The sequence below is a fragment of the Mesoplodon densirostris genome, chromosome 2, assembly GCF_025265405.1.
Source record: "Mesoplodon densirostris isolate mMesDen1 chromosome 2, mMesDen1 primary haplotype, whole genome shotgun sequence".
Lineage (NCBI taxonomy): Eukaryota > Metazoa > Chordata > Mammalia > Artiodactyla > Ziphiidae > Mesoplodon > Mesoplodon densirostris.
Window position 1 is genome coordinate 16,839,193 of NC_082662.1, and position 10,489 is coordinate 16,849,681.

Here is a 10,489-nt window from a genome sequence, read left to right on the forward strand (position 1 = left end):
AGGAACACAACTATTGTCTAAAGCAAGGTGAACATAATTTAAGGTTCTTTTCAACCAAGCAGTTCTGTAATTCTGTTATAAAGTCAAGCACTGTTGACTTCCTAGATTTCCAATTTCAGTGATTTCCCCACTGGCCTTTATTAACCTTATTTTCTCCCTTGACGTTTAGAAGCTCTGTCATTTCCAGTCTTCAGCAAAACTAAAAAAGGCCACTTACTGTTTTGTATCCAGTCATTTCTCAGCAGCACCCACACCATCAGCAAAGCACAACGGGGGCCAGATGAAGTTTGAGGGGCGATGTTTCTCTTTATTTTAGAAATGAGAGTTGACTTCACATGTGGAAAACACACTTAGCATTCAAGGTGGAAAAACTTAGCAAGTATTCCCTAACCCCCCACCCCTTGGTACTCAATGTTCCATCTCCCCCTGAGGTAAGCTGTGCCACTGTCCATGGCTTTAAAAAAACACCCCCCCCCCAAAAAAAGACCCACCATAAAGGGGAGAAAAAGCCATCCTATCAAAACCCTCCATGTCTTGAAAGGAGTCCAGGGCGCCGGCCCCTCAGTCAGACTTCTCCTTCTCCTTCATGTGTAAGAAGACGACGCTGAAGATGAAGAGCCCCACCATCATGGAGAAGGCGCTGGCATAGTAGGGATAGGCCGAGGGGATGAAGCGCTCGTACTGCGTGTGCTGCAGGGGCCGCACCGACACCTGCGACACGACACGGGTGGCAGCCCTGAGCACGCGGAGGGGCGGGCGGGGCAGGCGGGGCAGGCGGGGCAGGCGCTGGCTGGGGGCGGGGCTGCGGGCCGGCTTACCTGCGTGGAGGAGTACAAGTGCGTGTAGCCTAGCCGGTTGTAATCCACTTTGAACTGGAACACGCCGTACACGTCAGGCAACTTGAACTGGACGCTGTACTTGCCAGCTGGGGAAGAGCCGAGACACGTAACCAGGAGGGGCTTCCCGCGGCATCTGCTGGCCGCACGAGAGCCGGCCCGAGGCAGGGACAGGCTTCCCAGAGTTTTCTCTCGCAAGAACTGCACTTACCTTTCCTTTTCAAGAAGGTCCTCACGAAAGGATCGATGCGGACAAACTCCAGCTGAATGTCATCACCATCAAAGGGGACCCACTTGCCGTCTGAGAGCTGCTCAATCACAATGCTGTACTCCTGAGGCGAAAGGCCGGTCAGCCGGGGTGGCCGGGGACTGGCAGGACGCCCCCAGCCCTCAGCTGCACTGAATCCCCACCGTGAGTCTGGCAGGAACCCCCAGGGGTTCTGAAAACCCGGGCAAGCCCCACCCACCGCCCCTGGACAGTGATGGAGGACACCACCCAGCCAGCTCACCCCCCTGACTCGTACCTGCACCCCTATACAAGCCCGTGGAAGCCTGCACCCAAACACTGCCCTTCCCGAAAGCACCGGGCACTCCTGGGCATCCCTGCTTCCATATTCACTGCTCTCGCCTTTCCCTACTTCTCTTCCTGACGGATTCATCCTCAAGGCCCAACTCAAATGTGGTTTCTCTTGTGAATTCCACTCCTAGCAGAGTGAATCAGCAAAGCCCCTCCCACCTCTGCATTCGCACAGCAAAAGCACACCTCCTCCAAAGAAGGCCGCCTGTTAGGATATGGGTTACTAGGCAGGCTCTCCACACCCCAACCGACTTTCTCACAGTGAAGATGAACTTATTCAGGCTTGTTTAGGCCCCTCAGGCCCAACACAGAAATGTTCAGTAAGTGCTTTTGAGCAGAATCAACTTGGCCAAAACCCGGGGGCCCTCCCGCTCCAAGGAGCTCTTACCACGAGGTCAGTGACAGTGTAGGCGTTGGGTGGGGCTGTCTCGCCCACCCGATGATGGGACACAGGCCCCACACGTAGGACACCCTCCTCCTTGAACACCCAGCGGGAAAGGGCCACAGCTAGCTCATAGTTGCCTGTCTGGGAATACCTGCAGAAGGGGAAACAGGAGAGGCTGGAGCGCTGGAACCAATCACTATCCACCAAGATAAACCACACACAGCCAATTTCTGCCTAGAGGCCATACACATCTAGGGATGCTGGTGAACAGGAACACAGGAAAGAAGGATAGGTGTCAGCTGTTGCTTTGGGTGTCACCTGCACAATAAACACACAATTACCGAAACGTCTCCAGATAAGCCGTCACTACCCTGAAAAGTCTGGACTGCCAACATCAACAATATAAAGTCTTCAAATAATTTTAAAGCACCTGAAGACAACGTAGCCTCTGACACTTTCAGCTAAAAGCCTCCTTCCTCCACATCCACGCACACCTACCGCCCAGACCACACCCCTAAGCACCCCCTGCATCTACCTCGGGGAGCCGGGCGCGGCCTTCTGCACCGCCGAGTTGAAGAAGGCGTCGCTGAAGAAGTCGAGGGAGCCGCTGAAGATGACCCGGGCGTTGTTCCTGGCCTGCAGCCCCGCGATGAGGAGGGTGTTCTTCCCCACGGCATGGGGGTACTGGGAACGACACGGGGCCGTCAGCCGGGAGAGCCAGGGCGAGGGACCGGCAGCGGGGCCTCGGGACAACCTGGGCCCCGGCTGAGGGCAGAAGCTGAGATCCACCCCCTGCCCCGCTGTGGCTGCCCTCGTCCCCCTCCCCCCAACTTCTCATTTCATTGCCTCCGAGAAGGGTGCTCTCCTGCTTGCTTCTCGTTTTCAAACAGAAAGTGCTCCGCTACCAGGCCCAGGGCCAGGCGGCCTCACGGCGGCGAAGGCCCCTCACCTGGGTGATGGGTTTGTCGGGGAAGAAGGAGTAGGAGGTGGAGGAGCCCGTCAGGATGTCCAGCACCAGAGGATTGTCGGGATCAGCCACCATCCTGGAGGACGAGAGAAGGGCCAGCCCGGACCCCAAGGACTCAGCCCAAAGGACCGGGGCCCCTCCAGGAGCCATTTCTTCACAAGAATTAATCCTACTTTCTAAGAGCCAAACACCTAGCACTCTTCTTGCTGTCACAACGGAGCCTAACTCTTAATGTCACATGTTAATCTCATCCACATCCTCTGGGGGGAGGAAAGCCCCCCAGCAGTCACAAGTTCGGGCTGGCTTCCTGACAAAAGAAAGCGATCCCTTCTTCCCACAGGGTTTCTGCGAGCCTGTCGCTGCTCACTCACCCGACACCTCGAAAGAGGACAGGATTCAGAGACGACTTCCCCATGATGGTCGGGGCCTTGAGCAGGTTCTCCGTGTCGGCCACGATGAGCGTATGCTGCAAGGGCAGAGGGAAAACCAGGCTCAGGAAAAGGCGCCCCAAGCCACGGAGCCTCTCCGGACCCCCTCCCAGTTTCTAGGCTGAACTTTGCTGTTAGGGCCTGAAACCTGGAAGGTGACAGTCCTGATTACCTGGCCAAGGTCTGAGATGTCATAGTTGTGATGGTCGATGACAGCTGTTTTCTCCTCGTCAAATTCGATCCCACACTCACTGCCCAGCTCTCGAAGAGGGTCACCTGCAGCACAGACCCAAGAGATGCCTGACTGACCCTAAGGCGGGCCCTGGGCTAAGCAGTGCCCCTCGTCCTAGCGTCCTCACGAGCCGCTCTCTACCAGTCAGCCCCGGGGCCCTGCAGCTTCAGCAGGCCGGGCGCAGCGCCCACTGGACCCCTGGGCGACAGCACGGTGTTCTGCCTGCGGGAGTCGGACCCTGAACTGACAAGTGCCACCACCTGGCCCTCTCCCTCCGCAAGCACAGTGACCTTGGTTCTGCGCAAAAACCTCCTTGGAAGCAAAGTGACTGGCGCGGACGAACTTGATCTGGATGAGCCTGGGCTTCGAGGTTCCTCTCTTCCTCATCATCGCCCCACCAAGAACCCCACCCGATACAGTTTTAAGAACCTATCAACGCTGGAAGGAATGAAACAAGACTGGTCAGTGGTGTCCACTGGTGCAGCTGGGCGGTAAGTACATGGGATTCGGAACGCTGGAACTCTCCTCTCCCTGCTTCTACGTATCTTTGAAAATGTCCGATGTGAGAAACACAAAAATAATCTGTCAAACCTCCCCTCTTGCCTTCTTTTCATAAGAGAAGAGCCACCAAAACAACACGAAAGAAACGAAGGAAAAAGACAAAAACAGAAGAAGGGAAAAACAAACAAACAGGGACCCCAGTCCTTAAAAGGACCCACTTCTCATCTCATGGGCTCCGGTCACAGGAAAACACAGGAGGGACCAAATGGCACTGGAGTTCCCTCCCTCCCTCCCTGGTGAGGCCCCCCTCCGTGAGTGCCAATTTGGCAGCTTCCATTTGTAAAGCCCTCTAAGCTCCCTGGGGAAATGGTGGAAAACACCAGAACTTCCCAGGTCAGACTTACCAATGTCTGAGCTGGCAGCTACCAGGACACGGCCTCCACCGTCGATAAAGGTACTGATGGTCTCCACGTTGATATTTCCCCCGAAATCTGAAAGAATCACCAGACTCGTGACCCAGAAGGTTCTTGTAACTGCCCCTCTGACATCTGGGCAGGGAAGGTGGCCCGCAGACCAGCCGCAATCAATCACAGGATAGCACCCTCTGGAGGCCCAAAACGAGAGGGTCCTTTACAATGCATGCCCCGACACAGGGCAATTCTCCCAGCTTCCCCAGTGTGAAGAGCCAAAAACAATGGCTCAAATTCATAAACCTTTAGAAGTATGAACGAAATAATCAAACACCTACCAATTATAGCTGTCAAGTTAGTCATACATACTTCAAGTCACACATAAACTATTCATCTAGAAATGTCGCATTTTCCCACTCACGTTTCATGAAACAATTTCATTCACACTTGTCACCTGCACCTTTCACATCAGTATCTTTGTCGTCACTTGAGCCACTTCTGGGGTCTCCTAACACAGTCTTCCAGGCCCATCAACCTCACTTCCATCTAAGCCATCTGAGAAGCAGCCCTTTTGAGTTTGAGGATGGTGCTGTCACTCGACACTAGGACTCCTCTGCCTGACGTGAGAGGTTTTTTCCCTATTAATCCTACAGATTCAGATCCAGGACAGCCATAACAGGACCACTTCACATACTGTTGTTTGTCTGTTTGTTTGTTTGTTTGCGGTACGCGGGCCTCTCACTGTTGTGGCCTCTCCCGCTGCGGAGCACAGGCTCCGGACGTGCAGGCTCAGCGGCCATGGCTCACGGGCCCAGCCGCTCCGCGGCATGTGGGATCTTCCCAGACTGGGGCACGAACCCATGTCCCCTGCATCGGCAGGCGGACTCTCAACCACTGCGCCACCAGGGAAGCCCCACATACTGTTTTGAAGTGATCACCAAAAAGGTGCATTAATTTCCAGCACCTGTAATTGCGAGAGCATGCCCTTTTTTTGGTCAATCAGCTGGGACAGCCGCAAGCATCCAGAACTAGCACTGAATGGGGCTACTGCCGGCTCCTGAGTCCTCCCCAAAGTGCGCCCTGACGTTCAGCATAAAGTAATGGCGGGAGTGCTTAGTAATTCACTGATTCATTACATGAAAATTATGTCCTGTGTGCTGAGAAGAAAAATAAAGGGGGGAGAGGGGCTGTGATACATGCACACTGATCAGGGAAGCCCTTGGGAGAGCACAGTGCCTTTGAGCAGGTGCGAGAGCGAGCTGGGCAGATGGGGGCGCGAGCATCCCAGGCATCAAGAAGGACGGGGCGAGGTCCCCGAGGCGGGGAGCAGGTCTCCACTGGAGAGAGCAAAGCAGCGAGAAGCAGCAGAGCAGGCCAGTTCCTGCAGGCTCTGTGGGCCCCATGACGACAATGGCCACCAGAGGAGCCACTGGAGGGCTTTGAGCAGGAGACCAACGTGATCTGTTTATATCTTTAAAGGATGGTTCTGGCAGCTAGGTGGGGAATCGGGCACAGGGGGTGAGGGTGCAAGCAGTCACGGGTTAGGAGGCCACTGCGATCTCCCAGGCAGTGAAGGGTGGTGACTGGACCACAGGGGTGGAGGGGGAGGTGGGGAGGGGAAATGGGGAGGAGGGACCGGCCTACACCTGCATTCTGAAGGCCAAGCCTGATGTGGGGTGTGAGAGGGAGAGATGCACTAAGGACAACCCCCCAGGATCTCTGGCCTGAGCAACTGGAAGGTTGCAGGTACCATTTACTGGGACTGGACACAGAAGTCTGTCCATTACATCCACCGGGCAGTTAGAAATGAGTCCACAATATAACTCTGTGAAGATCTAATAGGAGAACGGCGCTCTTTTCTGAGGCATAATTTTCAGGAGAATAAACTAAAAGCGTCGTGCCTTTCCGTCAGGCATAGACGGAACATCTTGTGTGTGCGGACTCAGCCCTCACAGCACGCTAAGCCATCCATCCACCCTCCTCCAGAGAGGTCAGGCAGATCCTCAGACAGCACCGTGGTGTGGCACAGTGGTTCCCAAGCGAGGCGACTGTGCTGCTCAGAGCAATGCCCGGAGATGTTTCTCATCACGAGGGGGACGGAGGCTACTGCCGTCTGCTGCATAGAGGCCCGGGACAGCACACAGCACAACACTGTCCAGCCCAAAATGTCAAGAGTGTTGAAACTCTAGCGTAGTAACACAGGCTATGAAATTGAGATACCCGAGCTTCGATCCAGGCAACCCCTTCACCTTTCTGAGCCCGTTTCCCCATCTGTAAAACAACTCAGTGTTTCCTGGGTGCAGAGGATGTGCGAAGGATCCTTCTCCTGTAGCCGTTACTGCATGTGCCTTGGGAGCTTCCGGATCCCAGAAAGGACAAGGAACCCACCGATCTCCACATGGAGACGGAAACCAGGCCAGCGTCCTCACACCTAAGGGGACCACGTGGTAGCACAGGAGGGCCCTCGGAGTGGGGGCCAAACTCTTACCCTGAACCCAGCCCCCAGCACGGTAGCCTCCTCCCCAGGCACCCAGGAGGGTTTCCTACGATAGCGTTCCCCACCCTGCAGGGCAGACAGGGTGACAAGAGATGTGGGGTAGGGCGTCAAATAGCACTGCGTCTCAGAGACATCGTTCCCCTTCCAATTATTTTTCCAGCCTTCTCGATCAAAGAGAATGGTCACAGTCCGATAACTGGTCTTAATGCTTCTCTAAACTAGCTCACCTCCTCTTTTAAGAGGACGCCTCGGGCCCAAAGCCTTCAGCAGACTGAGAATCAGCTAGAACTTGACAGTGCTGCATTCATTCTATTTACAGGTACCCGCTACTGACAGCAAATGATGGCACTGGCTTTCCATTTGCAGTGGTGATAATGGGTTCATTGCTAGTTTCCTTTTAAACTGGTATTTTAGTGTTGTTTTTTTTTAAAGCAGGTCAATTTGAAGAAATATTTTATTAGCACAAATGATATGGAAAATGTAAAAATCATGAAGGGAGAATGGAATTGACTGCGATCTGTGAAGCAGTTTTTTAGGCTCTGCCGTTTCTCCCACCAAGAGCAGCCTATCTCAGCCTCCTCCCAATCTACCTGCCACTGCTTCCCTGCCCCTCAGAGACACTCCGGAGCACAATCTGCGCGGTCCCTCCACTCCATCTTGGACATCCCAACACGTGGTTTGGTAACTCCTTTCAAGTCCTGATTTTTATTTATTTTTACTTCCTCACAGACAGACTGAAAAACTCAAGGGCAGGCTCTGTGTCACTCTTCGGTACCGATTTCAGAGTTCCACCACAGCAGCAACCTGGCAAACGCCAATTAACCTGCTAAAGGCTCCATTCGCCTGCCTAGTGACTTGAAGATTTTAACTGGTACAACTACACTTGCCTCCAAAAAGCCAATTCCAAAGGCCCATGCTGCAGGGGAGGTGGGGGCAGCTCGATAAATAAAGGGAACTTGGGGAAAATACGTCAGAGATTTGGCAGAACCCCGTCTCACACAAACCACAGAGAATAAAGTTGATGCCAGTGAAGCGAAAGCCTTCCTAAGCTTCATCAGCTGAAGGAAGAGATGGCAGTACTGTCTTACCCCAGACACGGACAACTTGTGTCCTGTGAGAAGAAGAGAAACTGAAGCCACTAAAGAAGAGAATGGGGCTTCCCTGGTGGCGCAGTGGTTGAGAGTCCGCCTGCCGATGCAGAGGACACGGGTTCGTGCCCCGGGAGGATCCCACATGCCGTGGAGCGGCTGGGCCCGTGAGCCATGGCCGCTGAGCCTGCGCGTCCGGAGCCTGTGCTCCGCAACGGGAGAGGCCACAGCGGTGAGAGGCCCGCGTACCGCCAAAAAAAAAAAAAAAAAAGAAGAGAATGACTGGGATGCTCACAAAAAAAACACGACAAAAGGGAAACAGCCAAAGGAACAGGGGTATTTAGTCTGGAGAAGAAACAACTGAATGGGCCCTGATTATGTGAAGGCTATGTCTGTAAGCAAAATAAGCATTAGACCTATTCTCTAAGGCCCTGGGGAGTATCAGAAACCCTTTCTCTCCCTGCCCCCAAATAAAGCAGGAAGTGGGAGACGAATTCCAGTTTAATATAAGAACTTCTTAACAGAGTTGTCCAGTGGTGGAGTGGGTTGCCTCGTAAGATAGTAAGCTCTCTGTCACAGGAATGTCAATTGGAAAATCTAGTGAAGATGTTCATTCTGATCAACAACCAGCCTTCTGCTAAGCCCTGGACATATCCACCCAGCCTCAAACAGGGGGTAAGACTAGGTAATCACTAAAGGTTCTTTTCAGCCTAACTATGACTCCATCGGAATTCTTAGGATTAACTACCATCAGTGCCCCTTAACAGCAACCATATTTATAGCATGCCATTTCCTCTTTCCACACAGGCAAAACCAATGGGAGGGGGAGTGTCCATCTTTGTTATCAGGCCCTTTAACAGAGAAAACTCCCTTCCCTAAGTAGCAGAGCCAGGAGGTTTTGGTTTGTTTTTGTTTTTTGTTTTTTGGCCTCGCCGGGCGTCTTGTGGGATCTTATTTCCCCGACCAGGGATTGAACCCGCACCCTCGGCCGTGAAAGCGCACAGAGTCCTCACCACCAGACCGCCAGGGAATCCCGAGCCCGGAGTTCTATGGTCTGCAACAACACTCGATCCCACAATCCTCAGCTGTGTCTTCTGGAAAGGAGATGTCCTCTCCTAAGCCCAGGTTAGAAGTAAACATTTTCCTCTTCTCTGTTGGCAGCAGCGCCCAGGGCTGGCGACTCACCCCATCCCAGAACATGCCCAAGATCCTGAAGAAGGGGATAAATCAGTCCTGGGCCTCGAATCCCAGTTCTGGGAGCGACCGGCAGCCCTTACCTTCTACCGAAGGGGAGAAGATGATGAGATTGTCATAGAGGAACTCCCCGTACTTAATGAGGGACAGGCTGGGGTCATCTGCGGTCTTGAATGTGAGTACAAACCCCCGATCTGGAGGAAAAAAACAACGAGCTGAGGCAGATGGGGACGCAAAGGGAAACCACCGCTGCAGAGATCATGACCGTTCTCCGCCCCCACCCTCCCGCCCCACTAGAGGCAGGTCAGACCTGGACGGCCAGCTCATGGAAAACTAGTGGGAGGCAGGACGGCCAATGTCCTCGGGCTTGGGGACCTTTCCAACCCCAGACTTTCACCTGCCTCCCCCTCGAACCCCAGTCTCACCCTTCAGGCTCCGGAAGAAAAGCGAATGCGTCTCCCGCAGGTTGAGGTTATCCAGCAGCACCAAGGTGCGGGGACCGCTGGCGCCGACCAGGCCAAGCAAGGGCAGCAGCAGCAGCCACAAGAGGGACCAAGCACGGGCCGCGGCGCCGAGCCCCATCTTCCTGCTCCTGCCAAAGAACCCAAGCACCTGGACACCGGAAGTGCCCCTTCCACAGTCGCCCAATCGCAGCCCGTGGTCATGGAGTACCACCCGGAAGTGATCCGGGTACGTCGGGGCTGGGCGTTCGGAGCCGCTGTTCGGACGGTGAGGAGCGGGGAGCGCGGCCGGAAGTGCACCGGTAGGAGGCGGATACTCTGAATGCTATTGGTAGAAGGGGCGCGCGGCTCCGCCTCTCGAAAGGAAAAGGCTCAATCCTAGAGAGACAGCTCTGCTGCCGCGGCCAATCAACAGGGTTAATAGCCCCTTGGTTCCGCCCATCCTGGGCTTCCGCCTAGAGCCCAGAACCCGCTTCCCGCCGGAGCTTGGGACTGATGGGCGGATCCAGCCTCTTGAACTTATTCGTCCTGGTCTGGGCTGTCGCGTTCAGGACAGGGTCTGGGGCAGTGGCGGCGTCAACTCGGGCCACCTCCTCTTCACTGGCCCAGGACATTCGACTAGGAACAAGGCCCCACCCCCACTGTCTCCAGGGAGAAAGTGGTTGGAAAAAGATCAGGGACCGCGGAGGAGGTGGGGGATTTGTCCTGCAGCTCAGAGGCCCAGGGCCTTGGCGCGGGCCTGTCCTCCCCGGCCTGGTGGACCACACTGGAGGCAGTGTGGATGGGCGGCGGACTGGCCTACCAATCAGAAGCTCTAGCTGAGTTCATTTCGAAGCCCCGTCTCTCACTAGCCCTGTTACCTGGGCATTTCCCTGGTCTCCAGGCCACTGTCCTAGGCTGGCGAGGCCCAGCT

At 54.7% G+C, this 10,489-nt stretch overlaps 1 protein-coding gene across 1 annotated transcript; it reads right to left on the minus strand.

Annotated features, from left to right (window-relative positions):
• Window positions 1-281: 281 nt before the first annotated feature.
• On the minus strand, window positions 282-9,789 carry DDOST (dolichyl-diphosphooligosaccharide--protein glycosyltransferase non-catalytic subunit). The gene is made up of 11 exons (XM_060089089.1): window positions 9,541-9,789; window positions 9,199-9,309; window positions 4,331-4,417; window positions 3,366-3,469; window positions 3,137-3,231; window positions 2,748-2,841; window positions 2,334-2,482; window positions 1,802-1,949; window positions 1,048-1,168; window positions 819-925; window positions 282-711 (listed from the first exon to the last, which is right to left on the minus strand). Exons 1-11 carry the CDS (start codon window positions 9,695-9,697, stop codon window positions 562-564), a joined length of 1,323 nt encoding a protein of 440 aa, XP_059945072.1. The 5' UTR covers window positions 9,698-9,789; the 3' UTR covers window positions 282-561.
• Window positions 9,790-10,489: the final 700 nt, after the last annotated feature.

Coding starts and splice junctions, on each gene's coding strand:
- DDOST (XM_060089089.1), bottom strand. CDS start 9,697: ATGGGGCTCGGCGCCGCGGCCCGTGCTTGGTCCCTCTTGTGGCTGCTG. Junction 4,418..9,198: donor CTTCTCCCCTTCGGTAGAAG/GTAAGGGCTGCC, acceptor TGATTCTTTCAG/ATTTCGGGGGAAATATCAAC. Junction 2,842..3,136: donor GTCCTCTTTCGAGGTGTCGG/GTGAGTGAGCAG, acceptor CTCGTCCTCCAG/GATGGTGGCTGATCCCGACA.